General features: G+C 35.5%; 1 protein-coding gene across 1 annotated transcript in view; it reads right to left on the bottom strand.

The window, feature by feature from the left end:
• Nucleotides 1-265: 265 nt before the first annotated feature.
• RSPO3 (R-spondin 3) overlaps nt 266-22,422 on the bottom strand; it is an 85,384-nt gene continuing 63,227 nt past the window's right edge. The window contains exon 5 of the mRNA XM_049654317.1: nt 266-1,466. Coding sequence (XP_049510274.1) covers nt 1,273-1,466 — 194 coding nt within the window. The 3' untranslated portion in view covers nt 266-1,272. The remainder of the gene's footprint in view (nt 1,467-22,422) is intronic.

The raw sequence follows: 22,422 nt of genomic DNA, 5'->3' as shown, positions 1-22,422 counted from the left end.
GGAGCAGTGAAATAATTTTGGGAGGCCTATGCATCTATAGTAGAATTTTGTTGAGTAAGAGAGAAGTTGAATAAATATTTCCTAATATCCTATAAGTAAATCTCTATGTACTTACATAAAGGTGGATTCAAAAAACAAACATTGAGAAATGTAGTATGTTCAAATTACATAGGATACAGAATCGTCTTTCCTAATTCACGAGTTTGTAAGAGTAACAGCTTTCCAATAAAAACAAACAATAAAACAAAATGAACAAAACTTTAAAAACTATCAACAAATATATTTATTGTGGTGGCTTTCCCCCCTACTAGATACACCTTGTTAGAAAGTAGTATCCCTTTTAGTTCCAGGTGGACCATTAAGCAGGTAATAACATTGTTTTTCCCTCAGAAAACACATGACTTTGCAAACATGTTCTATTCTCCTTGCTCTAGCTTTTGTTTTCTATGAAATCAGAATTTTTTTCTAATAGGTATGATTTTGTTTGTGGAAGTTATAGGTACATGTTTACAGACTTATATAACCCGAGGGGTAGCAGAGGCTGAACCACACAGTGCTGACATAGATTGGAGACCTGTTCCCAGTAATCACAACACTTCACAGTCTTGTAAAGCACAGAAATCATCTCCAATGCTATGGTTTTTTCCACATTTTGCCTTTCTCCAATCCCATATGGTATTCTTAACTCTGGTGTACACTCTCATGTTTCTTGCAGAAGGACAGGGTGAGGGCAATAGAACCAATCTTAACACGGTTGTTTCTGTGCTGAGAAATTCTATGATTCCAAATGCCAGGCCCTAGTATCTGAGCACTCTCTAGATCTCCTGGACAAAACAAGGCTGTTTCTCTTCCCTGATCTCTTATATTACTTTGAAGGGATACTGCATCTTTGAATTTGCAGAACTATCTTTCGCTTCTTAAAGCAATAGCTTGAACAATTACTTTTATAGGGAAAAGATGGTGCTTCTCCAGATGTCATCATTACGCTGTTACATCTTATAGCCTATTGATAGTTATGTACAAGATTTTTTGTCTCTCAGGAATGCACAGAAGCATGTAAGATAACCATTTGAAAACATCCCTTCTTTGAACTTTTGGCTCTTTGTTGTTAACTATGCTTGTATGAAGACTATAGCAACTATTTGGAATGTTGTTTAGATTGAGCAGTAACTGACACGTTGTCCATTTGTGGTCCTAATGGCTACAGCACCTGTCCTGGGCATCTGGTTGAGATAGCAGCATCATGAGTTTACAACGATCTCATGGGACCCTCTAATGTACAGTGCTGACTGATACCGATTTCTGTTGTTTGTCTTGGACCTTTCGCTTCTTCTGCTGCTGTTTGTCTTTGTTTTCTCGTTGTTCTGGAGTTTCTCTGCTGGGTTCCAGACCTTTGTTATCAGGTATTGCATCCTTACTTTCTTCTTTATTAAGTTTTTTTCTTTTCCTCTCCCTTTCTTTTTTTCCTAAAATGAAAGAATACACCTTTAAAAAATATACTCAACTATGCTCTCTTTGGTTATTCTAAGTTTTAAAAAATGAGTTAAACTTCTCTGTTGCATATCGTACTCATAGATACTAAATATCTACTATTTAATTTTTTTGCTTTTATTATTTATTTTTGAGAGAGAGAGAGAGAGAGATGGAGTGTAAGGGGAGGAGGGACAGAGGGAGAGGGAGACACAGAATCCGATGCAAGCTCCAGGCTCTGAGCTGTCAGCACAGAGCCTGACACAGGCCCTGCACTCACAAACCGCGAGATCATGACTTGAGCCAAAGTCAGACGCTCAACTGACTGAGCCTGCCAGGCGACCCCAAATTACTATTTAAATTACTCAACTACTTTCCATTAAGTCTGTATTATATTTTAAGAAATGTAAACATGAAGTACAAAATATAAGGAAGCAATGGATATATGATAATTCTGAACAGTCTTAGAGGGTTCTACAGTTGGTAATATACATTATAGTTTTGAATATTTCATACAAAATTTTGAATACATTCCTGCCATATAAGAAAATTTTAATGTGTATTTTGCTATCTGGCTCCCATTTAAGGCACTATTTTGTATTTAAATTTTTCCAAGTAGTAGTTACATATTTGCAGTCTGCTGATATAACTGCATGCCATCTACTAAAAGAAAACTGGTTTGCATAACAAATACGCAAATAACCAGGATAACTGTACCTTAATTCAACACAAATGTTTATATGTTGAAATTAATTTCCTTTGCAATTACATGCAGGGGTGGTGGCAACTATAACTTGTCAATAACCCTATGGTATAAGCTACAAGGGCAGGAACACTGTGTCTCTATCAATCAAATGAGCAAATATTTATTGGATATACACTGGATTCAGTGGAGGTCTCTGATCTTGAACTGGGTCTGAACTATATATTTAGTGCATATTCACAGTATGGAGCATTTTAAAAAGTGGAACCAACATGATATTAAGGTTTTGATGTGGGAAGACATACTGCAAGGTAGACTGGAGCCAGGGTGGAAAACTGTTTCATTCTGTTGGTATTGGAAACTTGCTGAGAGTTTTAGGGGAAGAGAGTAATCTGAGCAAAGTGCATGAGACTTGCACCAAATTGGATAGAGTGTTTTTATTTATTTCTGGACAGCAAATTAACTAAATATTTTATAATCATGTAAACATTATATATATGGATACACACACATACATACATATATATTCTAAAGTGCAAAATAATTTCCGGGGAATGGGGTTAGTAACATCCATTGCTACATATATCCCAATGAGAAAGTACTGAATTAAATCAAAATCATAGGAAATGAAAATTAAGAACCTACTAACTCCTTGATGTGGGACAAATCCTGATAATGTATATCCCCACAGACTGAGACGTGTAACATTTGCAATTAGTATCTGTCTACAAAGGATCATTTTGGATAAAAGTATTTTGGAGACTTTATTTGCATGAGAGAACCAAAATATTTTCATGTCCTGAAATAGGCTGCAGATATTGAATTCAGTGGTTTGGCTTTCTTTTCCTTGAGCTCTGGTTACAGAATCCTAGGGAGCAATATTATTAATACTGCATATATATCCTTAGCCAACACAGTCTCCTTGGATTAATGATTTTAGGCCACAACTAGCTTTGTCTGAGATTATATTTGTAAAACCTTCCAACTGCTTTATGAAAACTTGCTTCATTGGGCTCGACATAGTGCACCTCCAAATTCTAAACTTTAAAGACAGTTAACAAAAATGAGAATTCAGACCACTGTAAGGCAGTCAAATTGTTTTGGATATGAACAAAAAAATGTTAAGAGTTGAATATTATGGCTAGAGCTGAGCTAGTTCTACACTGATTCACCAATTCCATTGTTCTTTTCACTTAAAAGAATATTGCTGGATTGATAAAATTTTGGTGGAAGGAATCCAGGTTTGGTTTTGTTTTTTTCTCATTCTGGCTTTAATTATTAACACCTTTGAAGTGCTGACAGGAACTTGGTAACAAAACAGAGAAAACTGAAGAGTAAATTTACCTTCCTAAATATGTAGCCTAATGTAATTTTCATGAAACTGTACAAACTGAAAGAAAGAAATGCTGGTTTTCATGATATGTGCTTGGTTTTCAGAAGGACATGGCTGCAAAGGTTAGATTACATAATATTTCCATTTGAGGAGCATTTTGGAGGTGTTCAAGTTCAACTCTAAAAAAATGGTCAGTGAAAATCATTCCAGAATTCCATAAAAACTACTGACCCCAAACAACATTTTTATGGAAATTATCCAAAAGTTCAGTGTTTGACATTGTTCTCTTGATGATGGTCCAACATCTTACAGCTGTGATCTTAACCATAATGTTCTGGATACATAAGAAATATATTGTTTCTTTCTTGGTTACAGATTGATTCGTATGTTTTTTAGCCACATGTGACAACATACTCAACTTACAGTGTATTTCTGCTTATTAGCAAACTGATATGATTATTTCTTAAGACAGGCAGACACATTTTTGGAAGTAGCTTGAAACTCAGTATTATAGTTTTATTATCCAAGGAATAACTATTTCGTCTGGGCGGTGAGTGTAAGGGGAGGCTCTAATAAAGCAACAGGAAACTAGCACATTGTACATTGTTGTTGCCCAACAAAGGGTGATTGCACAATAGAAGAATGGGATTATTATTTTTTACGCGCCATGTGTTAGTGGTTGGAAACACTAACTACCCTTTTGCATAAATAATATATTTTCTTCTTGTCCAAGAAATAAAATAGAAATGCAGAAGAGTGGCTGTAGTCCATTAAAAATCACGTGCAATTGGGGAAATTTTGTAAGGTTTTCATTAAAGGGGACTTCTTTTCTATTCTGCTGACTTTTTATTGATGGGATCAATAGTTGTTTTTATACTTTTTTTCTTTTTGGATAATTTTGCAAACTAGGCATTCCGGTTATCACAATCTTACGTATATGTTTGTGTTTTGTCATTCACTGCTTAGGCATGTATACACATGCACACAGGCAATGGAATTGGGTTGTAGAGGGCTCTCATGATTAAAAGAATGTTCATCATCCCTCGATGTTCCAGGTATGAGGGCAGTGTTAGATAGACACTGTCCAAGAGAAATTGCTATTAGCAATCGAGCACATTCTGAGCCTTTGCAGAGAAGCACTATGGTGCAAACATTTGTTTAATAATGGTGTTTTTAAAGTCAGAAAAACACAATGTTCAAATTCTAGGTCTGTCACCAACGAGTTGTGTGGCTTTTGACAATTTGTTGGTATCTCTCAGGATTAGCTCTCTGATATTTAACATACGGATAATCATTACTACCTACTAAATGTTGTAAAGATTACATGAGATACTTACAATGAACTTAGCATAGTGCTGGGCACACATTAATCATGGGTGAAATAAAAGCTAATGTTATTAACTCATTACACAAACATGAATTAAGCCTCTACTCCATGCCAAAATGTGCACTAAAACCTGGGGACACTAATGAGATATGGAGACAGGCATAATAATTATAGTTACAAGCTAATGCTAAAATAGAGAGAAGCATGAACAAGATCCTACTGGGAGCACAGCAAGGAAAGCACTGAACTCTGCCAACGGAGATCGAAAGAAAACTCCCCAGACAGGGTGATGTTTCAGCTGAGCCTTAAAGAATGAATGAGCATTTGCCAGGCCACGGAGGGAAAAAGGGCATGTCAGGCAGTGAACAATATTGTCAATGAAGGCATGCAAGGACATGATGAATCTGGGGAGCTGAAAAAAGTAGACTTCCTTGGTTTGATCAGAGTCTATATATAGGACATTACTCAGAGAAGCTGGAACGATATACTGGACTCAACTGCCATGTTGGGAGTTAGTCCTGAGGATCAGTGATACTGAAAACTGGAAAAGGGCAAGAATCAGAATCTGAGAGCAAGGCAGAGTTTGGATATTTCTGTGACTAGTTTACAAAAGGCCAATGGGATACTCTGACATGTGACATTATTTTTTTTTATTTCAGGGACACTTTTGAAAGTAATTAGAATCCATAGAGGGAGTATAGGCAGTGAAAGGTATTTATTTTTGAGCCTTAACTTTTAAGAGTGCCTAAAATCTCTCTACAGACCATTCTAGCCACGTGTTATTTAGTATTTCATTGCAAACCACTACCATGTAATTGAATACATGATTGATGTTTTTGTGATAGTGAAATTATTTCTTATTAATACAGAAATAATATAGTCATTTATCTAAGCACCTCCTAGGGCCTTCTGCAGACCAGGTTTCCAAGTATAGGTGACTTTGAAAAATACATATTCCTAGGCCCCACCCCTGGAGTTTATGATTCAGTAGCTCTTATGATGGGCCCAGGAACCTATAGTGAATAATAAGTTCACTCCTAGTTTATTCTGATGTGCAGCCATAATTAAGAACTATAGCTGTAGGGGCGCCTGGGTGGCTCAGTTGGTTAAATGTCCGACTTCGGCCCAGGTCATGATCTCGCAGTTTGTGAGTTTGAGCCCTGTGTCCAGCTCTGTGCTGACAGCTCAGAGCCCGGAGCTTACTTCATATTTTGTGTCTCCCTCTCTCTCTGCCCCTCCCCTGCTCATGGTCTGTCTCTCTCACTCTCAAAAATAAATAAAAACAAATTTTAAAAATTTGAAAAAAAAAAAAAAAGAACCATAGCTGTAGACCAAGAGGAGATCCAATTTCCCTAAATGTATACTCTTAGAATTTATTTCACCTCTCATGGTTTCTCATTTAATTTCTTATATATAAAGTATGTTTTTTTCACATACTATAGCTACTAATTTTTAAGGCAAGTTTTCTGGTTAGGTGTATCTGGAATAGACACCTAGATACAAAATGAAAATTAGTTGCAGACTGTCTTTTAAAAACTTGTTCAAATAGAAATATGAGCTAAAAAGAATAAACATGTAAAAAAGAATGAAAAGGAAATGGGCCTGAATTATTTTTCCTAAATTATGTATTACATATTTAAGTTCCAAGTGAAAAATGAAAACTGGAAAATGCAATTACCTTTTAAAATGTAATAGGGTTATAAATAAAAAAGCTGGTATCCCCAGAATCACAGATGGGAGTTATTTGTTGAGAATTAGTCAAATTGTGAATTAATATTCACATTAATTGTGAATTAATATTTCACATTTTGAATGTTTAGAAATGTCTGTGCAGAGGTCTTTATGAAGGTGGCTTCTTGGTGAATTTCTTGCAAGACATCACTAAGGGGAGCCATTGAGCTTTATGGAGCTTCACTTCCAAGGCAAGCTGTTAAAAATTTTCTCAAAAAGCTAAAAATGTATCCCACACCCTAGACTGAGGATTAAATATCAATTATTATAACTAAAACCAATTAAGTAAATATCCCATTAAAATATAAAGTTTATTATTTCTAGGTCTTTTCTCATTATTGGGTGTGGAATGAAGTTCAATTGGAAATGCATGGTTTTATACCTTAAAAAAGCACAAATGATGTGAAAATGGGGTTAACCTGATGATTTATAAATCTAGAATTGACCTTACTTTTATGCATAGAGGATGGAAATTCCAAATATTTTTCTTTTTAGTTAATATATCACTGGGGGAATTTTGAAGAGGAGGGGAAATTGCTATAGTATTACTTCTTCGGCAATTATGATCTAGTAGGTAGATACATATTTAAAGGCTTTTGAATTGTGAGCTATACCAACACAGGACAGCCTGACCCAGTGGTAAAGAACAGGTTGAAAGTCAGACCTTCTCAGCTGTACTATTACCAAGTAGAATTAACTTGAGAAATACATTCAAACCTTTTATCTTTTGTTTTTTAAAAAATAAATTGGAATACTCATTTCCTTGCTATTATTTTAACCTAGGAGTTTATAACAAATATAGTGAAAATATAAAGGAATGGATAGCTTTTTGAAAATAGGCACTTAAATTATCCAAACTGAAGTTTAAAGCTACCTGAATTATTTACTCTCTAGTTTAATACCTGAATTAATTTCATTGCATTTCTACTTAACTTCCAAGATGCTTCTGATTAATTATTCACAGAAAAATAATTTAGCATAGCATTACAGACTCTACCAAATGCTGTTAATTTGGGAAATTACCTTGAACCATTTTTGCAAAGATAGCTCTGATCATTAAAACATATTAAGACTGAAATAGCATTTTCCCACCATTCGAAAAGGACTAATATACGAGATGCAATCTATTTGTGTTGCATTCTTTTTGGGAATTCAGAAACAAGATTGCTCTGACTGTAACACACTGAGTATAAATTTTAGGAGGTGAAAGGGATAAACCTAAGTTTCTTAATGGCCTCATACTTCGGTTCCTACTCACTCCTGCACTTTACTCACCAGAACCCACTATGTTTACTGACCCCATGTATTTGATACATTTACTAGAATGCACTTTCTACATCCCTTGCTCTAACTCAGACTTTGTGTTTAATTCTCTGCCCACATGTCACCCCTTCAGAGGGACCTTCCTCACTCCCTCACCTTTTCTTAGGCTAGGTTATTTGTATTTCTACCCTCTTTGCTCAGTAACTCCCAATTACTAGCCTGTTGCAGTAACCATGGTGAAAATGACAGGGCAGTCTATTTCTAAAAATAGTAAGAGTAATGATAATTAAAGTTTAATGGACACTTACACATACCAGGCACACTTCTAAGTGAGAGTGTTGGGTCTAAAAACTCTACTATAACCTCCATCTAACACTGAGGACAATGAGGCTCTTAACCACAGTGCTCTTCTGCCCCCCATCACATCTTAACAGAGCACACTGTGGCACGGCATCCTTGTTTTAGTTCATATTTAAGCTACTGAGTAAAAAAAAAAAGGAAAGGGTGTGGACTAAACACAACAGAGAGTTTGATAGAAATTATGGTTTAGAGTATACTTTCTTAACCTCTTGTAATTTGAATTCTGAGCAGCAAGTTGCTCATCAGATCCTAACAGCATTTTGAAAGAGATGTTTTATGTCAGCACCATCCAGTCACCACATTCTTGCCTCTCTTCCTTCTTTCTTACTGCTACAGTTTACTTATTTTTCAGTATTTCCATCACCTTCCCAGTCACAAAAATGTAAGATGTAGTACTGTGGGTTTTGGAAATTATTTACATATTATGCCATTTATATCTTATTTAGAAACTTTATTTTACCTCTAAACTACCACTGCTACATTTCTGAAATCCTAATAAAATTATCAGAGATTTTTATATTTTGTTACACTCAATATCAAAAGGGAGAAAGAGAAACTCTAATGATTTAAGTTTAAAAATCCCAGTAAGGCATGAATGCAGTCCTAATATAAATCATTTTATTTATAGCAAACATCATAAATATCTAAAATCACAATTTTTTAGAACCTTTATTTTCATGATCTGCTTTAGTACAATAAACTTTCTTTTGTGAAATCGAATACTTTCCTTAGGAATTGATTATTTTCAGTTTGCCTTGACAGTTTTTCCCTCTGTTGTTTAAGTAATTTCATCACTCACTGAAGATTCAGGATCTGAAATTTTGAATTTTAGCTCTATGTGCTGACAGAAATTTCCACGGCCCTTTCACCCAAGGTAACTCCATTCCATCTCATTCCTTCTGCTGACCAGAACCTTAGCCTGGACTCTTTGCACTCAAGAGGGATATTAGCTAGAGTCCAAAACAAACTGTTAAAGATACTGGATATTGCATACTATGCATACTAAAATGTCTTCCGGTTGTAAATCATCAGTGTTAAAAGAATAGTTAAAAGTGCAAAGGAGAAAGCACCCAAAGATTTTTTTTTACTATTTGCAATATTTACAACCTACTCATCATGAAAGTAAAAGGTATCTTATATTTTAATTTTATAATATTAAAAAAAACATAGTAGGGCATTACAATTTCTATAACTATTTCACTTACATAACTACTTTAAGTTTAGTATTCTTTTATATAAGCTTATTTCTCTTGAATCAACTACCTTTTGATTAAAATTCATTTGTAATTAGTGTTTGCAATGTTCTTTTTTGTTTGTTTGTTGTTTTCTTTCAATGCAAAATCTCTTTGAGATTCTACCCACCACATTCGGTTAGATTATAAAACTCTTGGAAACTAAATCACGCACATTAATTCATATGTTGAAAATTTCTTGATCTAAGCATGTTTGTATAATATGTTTTGAACTAGATCTTGGATCTTATGAAATTGTATCTATTGGATAAGGATGTAAACTTATTCTGATTTTCACTTATTGTCAAAGGGTGTGCTGGTAAATTTCACCTATTAAATTCAGTCAAATTTAGTTCACTACTTTTACTGTAAAATTCATGGCCAGTTTGTGGAATGAATATTAACTGGTCTCTTAAGGAAAAAAAATCACTCTGCATATAATATTTTGGTGGTTTTATATACTGTTTATAAACTTATAATAGGGGGATTAATGTGTATATTGCTTTCTTTAGAAATTTAGATAATGGTATGGCTGGCTCCACTATTTAAAAAATGACTGAAGCCTGCCTAGTTGCACTGCTAAATGTCCTTTCTGAAATTTTCAGTTTAGACCAGTCTTCTCAAATATTAATGACTATTTCAAAAAAGTTGATGAGTTTATTTTTTTTACAATTCTCTCCTCATTGCCCATCTGAGGCTTATGCTGCCTGCTGCTATAGACCATCAGCTTATATGTCAAGGTACAAAATATGTCTGAGTCTAAGGAATTTTTATGTCAAATATTTCTTTCACATCATTCTTTAAAAAATCTATTGCAGCAATTCAAATATTTTTAAAAAACAGTAAAATAACCTCTTTGATCATTCCTATAATACGCATATTGCCAGACTTAAAGTATATAAATAGCATCATAAATAGGCTTTCTTATAAAATTATTATAAAACAGAATACATAATTGTCATTCAGACTGCTTATCGAGGGATTCCCTTAAGAAGGCTGGAAACATTATTTCTTTAGTATTACAGTATAATTAACTCCTTTGAAGAACTTTTCACATGCTTTGTGATAAATCAGTTTGCTTAATTCTGTGTCAATTTAAATTTTAAATGTGTATTTAACATATCATTAATCAACAATTAAGTTGCAAGTACTGTCTAAAGTGTAGGTTGTGTTGAAAATCTGAGTCTTAAATATTTTTTTCCTGGTTAATTTTATTTTCTTGCTCTAAATCTTTCTGAGTTGACAATCATGCTATTCCTGTCCTCAAAACACATGTTAAAGTAACAGAATAAAGAATCCTTAAATTTGTTGCCTTATGCAATTCATTTACCTTAGAAAACCAAAAACGTCAGTTGTATCAATATTTGATTCTGAGAGTTAATAACATTTGATTTTTTTTTCTGTCCTTACATATTCCTCTCAGGAGGGAGCACAGTATAATACCGAGTTTTCATGCAGAGCTTAGAATAACACTGGTATTTGAATTTTCCCCAGTTTTCTTTAGTTAGGTATGTATATAGGCTCACAGCTCAGTCTTTCACACTTGAAGTACATGTTCTGGAATTTGTTGAGGGTAAATATCTACCAAATGCCTCCCTCTCTCTCTCTCTCTCTCTCTCTCTTATTATTTTTTTAAAAAGAGGATCACTAAGCCAAGAGCACTGTCTTCATCTTTGATGAAATATAGCTTTCCAATTAACAGAAAAGTCCTTCATTTCAAAAGGCTGAACAAAATGCTACTTGAAAATTCATTCCAGCTGGTTAAGCTGAAGAACTGAAAGAATTCCAAGGAAAGAATATTCTCTTGGCATTTATCATTTGATTTTCATTTGGATAAATTTCCATTTGTTCCAAGAACTTGTCTCCGAATTTTGTTCTTCTGAGACAGTGAAAGAAGTGTTGATAGCCATGTTTGCCTATGCTGTACTTCCTGCCTAACCCAGATTGTCTACTTGGTTGTATTGACAGAAGGGGATGCCTCATACTTGCTGACACATTTGCAGTGATTGATTATATAAGAAACGTTGAGACTATTCTAATCTCTTTCATCATTTTATGCACTAGTTGATTCTGATGTCTAATTCTCATTGTACCACAGCCCATTCTTTCTTTTCTTTTTTGTTGTTCTATTGGGGAAAAAATGAAACTCTGATCTGGAATTACATCACAGAGGGAAAAACAACTACCAAACCTCCTATTTAGCACGTGTTACTCAATGATGTTTTTAGTACAGATATGATACACCTCTATAGCTATAATTTAATATTTTCAGCTATTTATTGATTGATTACCTATGTAAAGCTCACTTTTTTAATGCATCTCATTCTCAAATGTTTTCACCTTGCTTCAGTATTAGAAAAAAAAGTTTAATTACAGATGCTATCTCAAACTATTGATTTTTTAAAAGTAGGCTCCACATATGGAGCCCAACATGGGGCTTGAACCCATGATCCAGAGATCAAGACCTGAACTGAGGTCAAGAGTCAGATACGTAACCAACTGAGCCACCCAGGTACCCCTCAAACTATGGATTTCTTAACTAGTATGGAAAACAGAAAAATCTCACTTAGCCTGTATTATATTAAAATTTATAAGAAATAAATTTCATTCTTGAGGCAAATAAGATCATAAGCGGCATATTTCACTTATGGCAGATAATGCAAACTGTCTTAAGTACTTTTTATCCTACTCTGTTCGTGCAAATATCTGTTCTTAATTGGAAATACTTTCCACATGAATTTCTATAACCAGCAAGATAGCTCCTTGTAATTACTTCATCAATAGTGGTTACATATACTTGAGTGGAATGCAACTGATTTAATTTCTCTAAAATATTTTAGCAATTGAATGTTCACTAACCTAGAAATATGGACCCTATAATTAAACAAGATTAGTAAGATTTTATGACATCTCATTTTACAGCTTTAACTGTACTCCTTTTATCACTGCATTGATGGGTGTTAGGGTGGGAGAGGAGAGCTGGGGAGGTGGGCACATGTACAGCAAATGTGTGTCTATGTTTGTGTATAAATATAACTATATATGTACATATTTATTTGTCGGTTCCTTTCCACCATAAATGGAAAAGTTCTATTTTTTAGGTGGATTTAAAATATCAATTCAATTTTTTGAAATGTTTATTCATTTTTGAGAGAGATTGAGAGAGAGAGAGAGAGAGAGAGAGAGAGCAAGAAGGGGAGGGGCAGAAAGCAATGGAGACAGAGAATCCGAAGCAGAATCCAGGCTCTGAGCTGTCAGCACAGAGCTGGCTGTGGGGCTCAAACTCACAATCCAAGAGATCATGACCTGAGCCAAAGCCAGACACTTTTAACCAACGGAGCCACCCAAGTGCCCCTAAAATATCAATTCAGAGACAGAAAGCTTGTTTTCGTCTTTAATTTTTAACATGTCTAAAAGGAGATTCATCTTATTATAAGGGTTCTTCAGATGCTTGAACCTTTATTTATTTATTTATTTATTTATTTATTTATTTATTTAAATGTATATTTTTAAGAGAGAGGGAGAGACAGAGTGCAAGCCAGGGAGGGGCAGAGAGAGAGAGAGAGAGAGAGAGAGAGAGAGACAACAGAATCTGAAGCAAGCTCCAGGCTCTGAGCTGTCAGCACTTTGGACACCTAACCGACTGAGCTACCCAGGCGCCCCAGCTGCTTGAACCTTTAAAATTAACAGACTCTGCTAGGCTATATGACTTTTAACTTTTTCTTACCAAACATATTTTCCATATGCCAAATTAACATTTGCATCCTCTTTTTTCTTCACAAACTCAACATGTTGTGAGAAAAAAGAATATGGTCCTCTAATAAGCATTTGATTAATGCAGAAGCAATTAAAGAATTACTTTCATTCTTTGGAAACTCAATCTTCTATATGTGGACTTTCTCTCCCAACATTGATATTATCCCTATGTCCTATTTCTTTGCTGCCAACTGGTTCATTTCCTTCCATTGTTTTGATTGGGTACCTAAGGGTATAACAATATACTATCTGCTGAATTTTTATCTATATTTCTAGGTGCTTTTGTAATAAGTCAAGGTGATACTGAATGATACTTCTACTTTTTGTAATATTAGGAAGAACGTAGTAATAATCGCAAAAATGATGAACTTTTCTTTGTAGAAACTCAACTTTAATTTTGATTCCCTATAAAAATATTTCAAAAGAAACACAATTCTCAGAACAGGTTATTTTGTTGGTGGGTAGATAATACTGGGGCTTCTAGCAGTAGTTTTCTGATTCATTTGCACAAGTTTGTACACAGAGAACCTTGAGGTGTATGAGGGCCGCATACCAGGTACACAGGTAAAGCACTGGTACCATTGCTCCAGAGTGGGGTAGGTTTGCTTTTTTTTTTTTTTTTTTTTTTTGTCAAGAGCCTGTATGTAGTAGATACCCAATAAATATTTGTTGAAAAACTTAAATGAAAGATAAATAATACTCTCTTTTCTTGATTTCATGCCTATCATTTTATTTGGGGGAAGGACAGATACAGAGAGAGATGCTTTGATGTTATTCTTACATATGCAAGCATGCCATGATTACCCAGTATTTCAAACAACTTGTCTTAATGAGTGCTATTTATTCTTATTATTTATTTTTTTAATGTTTATTTATTTTTGAGAGAGATACACACACAGTGCCAGTGGAGGAGGGGCAGAGAGAGAGGGAGACACAGAATCCAAAGCAGGCTCCAGGCTGATCTGTCAGCACAGAGCCCGATGCAGGGCTCAAACTCACAAACTGTGAGATCATGACCTGAGCTGAAGTCGGACACTTAACTGACTGATCCACCCAGGCACCCCGATTGCTATTTATTATTATGGAGTCCTCAGCCAGTAAGCCACATGTGTTCCAATATGGGCTTCAAGTGACAACATCCCGCTCCAGAAAGCTTCATCATGGTCGCAGGGAAATAATTTGACTTATTATGCTCTAGAAGATCATCTCTGGGGCCAAACCAATGACGAATAACTAATGTATCCCTAAGGCTGCTTCAGGAAGAGAAGTTAGAAGTCCAGGTTGCAACGGAGAGGTATTCTACTGTCTTCTATATTGAGAAGGAATTTAAATTCTAGAAGAGTTTCAGGGATTTGAAGGCTCTGAAGTTTCACTGAGGTGGGGAATGTGGACCCAGGCCCAAACTGGGAATCAGTGGCCTCACAAAAAGTTTCTGAGAGTGGAGAATGAGCAGTAGTGAGGGAGAGGGTGGGAAAGGGGAAATGGAGAAAGAGAGGAAGGGACTTGGATGATTGTGAAAAGTTGAAAGATGGCAAAATAACCTTTTCTTCCTTAAATTATCTTCTGTAGCAGGCATGAATGATGCTTTATTTGGTGGAGTTGGGAATATAGTCTTCTTTTAAAGTAATGAAATATGATCCTGGCACATCTTGGCCCAGTCTTGGAGCTTTTGAAGTGGTACTACACAGTCTCAGAAGTCTGATTTTCCTCTTGATTTTGAATGACCATGGCTTTTGTTGTGATCTATTAAATTTTACTTGTAGAGGAATTCCGCCCAAATAAAGGGCTGTTGGGTAGTATGATGAAACTTCCAATTTAAGAGGGTGTAGCAAGGGCAGCAAATGGTATGTGTAATGCAATTAATGGGGAGAGAAAGTCCCAGGAAAGACTTAAACAAATGAGCTAAAAATTAAAGGAACTGTGACAATTCCTGAAGGAATGAACTCTGTTTTACTCAATCTCCCTGAAAACGAACATTCATTTGAATATTTAAGAATCAAATAAGGTGATCTTTGAAATAAAAAGGCCAACTGAAATAGAAAAAGGTTTTAAAGGGATAAATGCTTTTTGATAACCCATGGTTTTGGTTTTTATTTTCTGAGCGAAGTGAACAATCTTGCTCTGTACCAGAAGACCATGTTGAGGTAGAAAAGGGAACATGTGGTCAGTGATTGTCTATAAGCCTTTCCCTTATCTTCAGGGCATTTTTAGGCAAAGGGGTGGTAGTAGGAGGTGATTAAAAATACCTAGGAGTAAAAATACTTAGGGCAGATGTAACACTGGCAGATTTGTCTTTCTGCTGTGCTGGGGGTTAGGGAGGTGGTAGATGAGAGGGAAAATCTTCTCCATTACACCTGGGTCACCCTTAATCAAATGCATTTGGGAGCCCTGCAAACTCTGTTGGTACCTTTTAGTTGCAGCAACCTTGAGGAGTTACACAGAATGTTTACTGGACAGCCTTTCTTGAGTATGAACACATCTGGGTATGGGTGTGTGAATCTGTCTAAACAGACAATGATATCTGTGATTTCTAAAAATCGTCACATATTACAGGGGCACCTGGGTGGCTCAGCAGTTAAGTGTCTGACTCTGGCTCAGGTCGTGATCTCATGGTTTGTGGGTTCAAGCCCCGTGTCGTGCTCTGTGCTGCCATCTTAGAGCCTGGAGCCTGCTTCGGATTCTGTACCTCCCTCTCTCTCTGCCCCCCACCCCCACCCCCGACCCTGCTCAGGCTCTCTCTCTGTGTCTCAAAAATAAATGAACATTAAAAAAATTTAAAAATCATCAAGTATTTCAGAGATCACTCAGATCATAGATGATTTTCACTATCGCTTACAACACATTGTAAACAGTTGTATTCATTATGTAGGTATATTTGACATTTTTGATTCCTACATGGATTAATATATGAACATATTTTACTGGACTCGTTAAGTGTTTTGAAAATCACTCCTTGTGATTTTTTTATACATCTTTCAAGATACATTTCAAAGGCTGCTTTCTTCATGAAGTCTTCCCTAACAATTCTCCAGCAGGGAATCAGGGAATCAGGGAAGCAGTAAAGTATAGCTTCTGTGACCTTGACTTTAGGTCTTAGATCTGAGTCTGATTCTCTGTCAAACCATTTAGCCATTGTCCATTCCTAATGTTACAGAAATTCTCAAGACCATATTAAAAAAAAAACCAAAAACCATGTGCTTAAAAATATGTGTGGCATGAAATTAAATATCAAAAATCAGGGGCGCCTGGTGGCTCAGTGGGTTGAGCGACCGACTCTTAATTTCAGCTCAGGTCATGATCCCAGGGTTGTGAGGTGGAGCTGCAATGGGCTCTGGGCCGAGCGAGGAGTCTGCTGAGATGCTCTCTCTCTCTCTCTCTCTCTCCCTCTGGCCCTTTCCTCTGCTTGTGCTCTCTCTCTCTCTCAAATTATAAAATAAATAAATAAATAAAAAAAACTCTGAAATGGTTACCAGAAAGTGTGCATTTTAGACTTGGCTATATTACTTAGCTATGTGACCTTAAATGAAGTACTTTCTGTGCTTCAGCTGCCTCATTTATAAATTAAAATGGATTGTTCCTGTTATTCCCACTTTTTGGGGCAGGTGTGAGGAACGAATGATATATATATAGGTACTTAGAAAATGGAAAGAATTATGAAATTATAACCCTTTAAATAATGATGATGATGGTAACAATGATTTCTGCAAAAATGTAAAATAGTTGAGTGAATCAAGTCACCTTTGAAAATAAAACAGCCTTAATCCGAGTAGGATAAAACCTCAGGGGAACTTCATTCTCTTAAGACTTTTGGTGGAAGTCCATAGCCCACACAAGTCCATCTGCTTTAGTAAAATTGTGAAAAATTTACCTCTCAAATATCCCTCAAATGTGTTATTCTCTCTTCATTCTCATTTAGTTCAAGCTTCTTAATATCTCTGGAATGTATTTTTGCAAAACTAGGGATATTGCTTTTTTTTTTTTTTTTTTTTTTTTTTTTTGCTTCTAGATGTTTTCCACCTTGCTGACACGTTATTTTCTTATAAAAAAGCACAGGGTGCTGGTCTCTTGTTCCTGTTAGTGTCTTGTTTTTAAATCTCTCTAGTGCCTGTACTCCCAAACTTTATAGAGCATTATTTCTTTCCCTAGTGTGCTTCTCCGCTAGCCACACTATGTATCTCATGATTGGTGGGTCATTGTATGCTCTTGTTTTTATGCCTTAGATGCTGCTCCTCAAAGGAAAGCTTCTTGAGCTGGAAAAATTCTAATTGTTCTATAAGAGCCAATAACAATTTACCCGCTTTGTTTCTAGAGCATCATACCCATCCATCTATTTTGCCATTTGTTTACAATCGACTCTCCCATTAAATTATGAACTCTCAAATGAGTCTCATACATATTTGTATATCTTGCTTATCATTTTCACTTCTAGCATCTAGCACGGGTGCTGGTGTATAGTAGTAACTTAATACATAAAAGCAAATGAAAGGAGGACTAGACAGTATGTTCAGAGCTAGAATCATGCAAAGCGAGATGAATGGTGACACCACAAGGTTTAAACTAAACAGTTCAATGACAATTCAATGCAGAAACACAAATTTTCTAGGAGGACAAGGTATTTTATCAGACTTACTTTTCCTTTGTCACAATTATATGCTTTGTCAGTTTCTTTATGCTATTTTCAGTAAAGAAATCTTCTCTTTCTGGGGATGATGTGATCCAATAAATAAAATTGTCCTATAAATTACCCCAGCTGGGAGCAGTGAAGATACAAGACTAACGTCTACACCGACTATTAAAACATAAGCACTTTAAGTTCCTTTCTGGAGACTTCGATCCAGGAATTAGAGAAGTTGAATTTATTGATAACAGATACAAAATGATAAATTAATCAAAGACAGCCAAGTGTCAAAAAGAAACGCATACTATTTTTTTAAAAGTTCATACCTCTTTTCTTTATCCAACACTGTGTGAATCAAAAATGTACTTTTCCTAAAAATTATCTGATAAATTCTAAGCCAAATTGGGAAACAAGATGGGTCCTCACCATTTTATTTTTTTACATATATGGTGAATACATTTTCAGTGTCAATATGTGAACAAGAGTTCCTATTAAGCAGAAATTCATCTGGACTATATCATCTGCAAGATCAGCTTTAACAGAAATGAAAGAATGTGAAAACAGGGAGATTCTTTAAGAATGAAATTATGCCTTCCTCCGTGCGCCCACATCAATGTGGTTACAGAACTTTGGGGAATTTATTCCAATGTTTTCTGCACTCTTGGTGTTCATTGCTTCAGTTCTTCCTATTAGAACCTCCTGAGGTCAGAAAGTTTTGCCCTTTTCAGAGACTTTTTTTTTAGCCGGTGAAGGCTTCTGAGATTACCAGAAATCAAAATGGGATGCTGCACTATGTCAGAACTGCATGTTTAGTCTGCCTTCCTAGAAAATAATCAAGAAAAGTTATATGTGAAAAGACACAGATGCTCCTTTCTCAGCAATATTTTCATACTTTTGAACTATAATATGAAAAAATCTAGTTGAAATCTAGAACAATATGTATTTTGTTTATCCACATATTTTATTGATTTCATTTAAGAAGTTCACAAAATATAAACATCCTTTAGAAGTGCCTAAAATTATACATGTAATGTAATATAATATAATATTATATATAATATGTAATAGAAGGCAATAAATGTCATGTTATGTGGATGTTGACTCTTAGCCCAGCCTGTTTTTCCTTGAAAATTCATAGGCAACTGATATTCTACTATTTATTTTGACTTATAACTTAACATATTTATAGCATGAATGTTTACATTTATTATTCTTCCAATCATTTCAGGGAACTCTTTGAAGGGATACCCCAAACTACGTTGCTCTCAATATAATCATATTACTTATCTTTTATTTTTTGATTATGTGCAAAAATAATTTAATTTGAATAGGGTTCGAATTAAAACGGCTTTAAGACATAACATTGTGTTATGAGTTTAGTAATTAAGAAGCCGGTGTGTATACGTCAGAGATTCTCAAGGAATTGTCTGTAACATTTATAGTTGTTGTTCGGCCCAAATTCTACAAAATGTCTCCACTTGTCAACTATAACATATAACCTATTGCTTAAACATCTATACAGTGAAATAGAATTAGTTAACATTTTATATTTGTTAACATTTTATATTAGTTTTTGTTAACATTTTATATTAGTTAACATTTTGATATTTGGCTCTAAGGTAACTATAAAGGTTCTCTTGTAGGGTGGGCAGTCCTAGAAGAGCAGCTAATTAAATACTTATTAATATTAACCGAGTACCAGCTTCATGTCACACTTCATTGCTAGTTCAGAAATGAGCCAAAGAAGGACTATATCCCACAGATTATAATTTTGTTTTAAACCGAAGTCTTCACCCTCCCACTGGCTTATTGTTTTTTCTTTTCTTTTTTTTAAAATATGTTTTATTGTCAAGTTAGTTAACATACAGTATCTACAGTGTGCTCTTGGTTTCGAGGGTAGATCTCCGTGATTCATTGCTTACATACAACACCCAGTACTCATCCCAACAAGTGCCCTCCTCAGTGTTCAGCACCCATTTTCCCCTCCTCCCCCCCATCAACCTCAGTTTGTTCTCTGTATTTAAGAGTCTCTTATGTGTTTGCCTCCCTCTCTGTTTGAAACTACTTTCTCCCCTTCCCTTCCCCCATGGTCTTCTGTTAAGTTTCTCAAGTTCCACATATGAGTGAGAAAGACACAGAGAGTGAGCAGGAGGGGCAGAGAGAGAGAGAGAGACACAGAATCTGAAGCAGGCTCCAGACTCTCATATATTAGCACAGAGCGTGAAGCGGGGCTTGAACTCACAAACAGCGAGATCATGACCTGAGCCGAAGTCAGACGCTTAACCGACTGAGCCACCCAGGCGCCCCTGTATCCCACAGATTGTGAGACTGATACTAGGGTAATAAAATTTATTATCCTCTTTTATTGTTCAAACACACAAACAACAACAAAACCCCAATAACAAAACACAAAAGACCACTGTTTGTTTGGCTCTGACCCCCTTCCCTGGACGGCCATTTAATAATTGGCTTTTGAGGAAAAAACACGTTTGTAAAGGTTTGGCTTCCTGTGAATCCTTTCTCCATTTGTTTTTCATCGCTTGCATTCAAATTACAAAAAGAGAGAAGGTAGATGCAAATATTTTCAATGTACAATTTTAGAACTTTGCAGTTTTTATTTTATCATTTTAGTTTTTGATCCAGTTCTCATTATTCATTCCTATAGTTTGTTATGTATTATATTCACACCTAATCAATAATTCTAATGGAATACAGAATTAAGTTATTGTGACAAGCACCTACTACTGTCATGGAACATTGGGTGTCAACCTCAGATCAATTCTAGATTACATCTGTATCTATATCCTCTTTGTGACAGGGCACTCCTCCCTGCTGTCTTGGGACAAGCCTGCAGCTCCTGCCTGCTGTATGGCCAGCTGGGTTTACGGAGGCAGCAGAACATCGTGGTTGACAGCTACCAGATGAATGCACCCCTTCTGTACAGCTGAGATATGGAATTGTCATTGGTGCGCATTTAGTACAATTTGGTAGCTGGAAGGCTGAGAATTTGCATTTGTGATATTTAAGAAGATTTTAGTGTCATTGGCTTAGTCCCAAGAATTGGGTAACATGTTATAGTTTTTGATGATTTGTTGGTTATTTGTTATTCTTTAAAATTCCCAAGAAATGAGCAAAATATCCAGTGGGAACACTGATGTGAGCAACAGACTTAGCAGTCACTTTTCATGAGACATCAGCCATGGCACATCACAGTAAAACCCCAAAGGCAGGCCAATTTTGGGTCAGGATTCTCCCCAGTTGGAGAAAGTTGCTGCCATTAAGGAAGGACCAAGTTCAAAAGAAGTCTTGGCTTCTAATGTAAGGTTTGAGAATATTAGTGGATTGGTGGGGGGCGGGGGTGGACAAACAGTGTTTATAGAAAATAAAAATTTGCTGCCACAAGGAATCATAGGGATTATCAAGAGTATAGTAATTTAGCTACAAGGAATTCATATTTTACAACAGGTGTCACCTGAGCTAATTTAAGATGAATTTTTACTTTTATTTGAAATTAAATAAATATATAAACCCTGGAGTAGAATATTTCTTCTTTAAATTGTGTCTTGAGATTTCTCAATGTCCAAACCCTAGATTCTCATAAATTTATCCTAAAATCCTTTCTGCTGACTCCTGAGGTAAAGTTCCTTTGTTTCTTCCTAGACATTAAAATGCAATGTGCTCTTTTGAAAGTCTTTTTTTTTTTTCACCTGCTGTATTGTACCAGTAATGGTCATGAAAATTTAGCTGACCTAAACAAGTGGGATTTTAGGATCCAAAGAAGTTGATAGTAAGAAGTATTTTAGGTCTATTCACAAAAAAGGAAATAGGCTTCTTAATGCTGGAGCTCCAGCCCTTTTTGTTACAGGCTTGTACTTCAGCTTCCTTTTCTGCTTAGTCATTGCTTTAATGCCCACTCTCAGATTAATTGCATGACCCTTGGAGATGAATGATCTTCCACTTAATCTGAGCCAATGCAATCTGGACAACCTCAGGGTTGGTAAGGCTCCTCTTGGGTGGTTTTCATTTGTTTTAGGAACATTAAAGAATCTCATAAATCTATATTTATTATATTGGTGAGTAATCTACTATAATTAAATATGAAATGCTCAAGACAATGTTAAGGTAACATTGGGGTCACAAACCTTTTTTTATGATGGTTTCATAGCTGCAAAAATACTCTGGAATTTGCTTTTGTCTTTATGTCTGTATCTGTTTAACATTACAAAGAACCCAAGAGCATATCATCTTCAGATGGGTAATTTATAAGTGTTTTAAAATAATAGTGATGATTTTTGATGATAAATACGCAATACTTACAAGGAAACATTTTAAGATGAATTTTGGAGAGAATACGGTTAACAATACCCTCATCCAATATAATATGTCTTCACTCACCAGTATTAGACAATTTGGTGAGCCAGTCTTAAAGAATACAGTCTTTAAGATTATCCAGATTTGGTGCTAAATCTATTCTTAGTAGTTTTCAGACTGAGACTAATATGGAGATGCAGAAATCATGCTAAGTAATAAAAAAAATCCGCTTTAGTTCATGAGTTTGGAGTCTACGATTTAGAATAGACTGTGATGTGTGCTAAAATTAACCTTTGCAATATTGTCAGGGACAAAAGG

This window comes from Panthera uncia (genome assembly GCF_023721935.1).
Source record: "Panthera uncia isolate 11264 chromosome B2 unlocalized genomic scaffold, Puncia_PCG_1.0 HiC_scaffold_24, whole genome shotgun sequence".
NCBI lineage: Eukaryota > Metazoa > Chordata > Mammalia > Carnivora > Felidae > Panthera > Panthera uncia.
The sequence above is the reverse complement of the archived record's forward strand: the minus strand, read 5'-3'. Positions and strand labels throughout refer to the sequence as shown.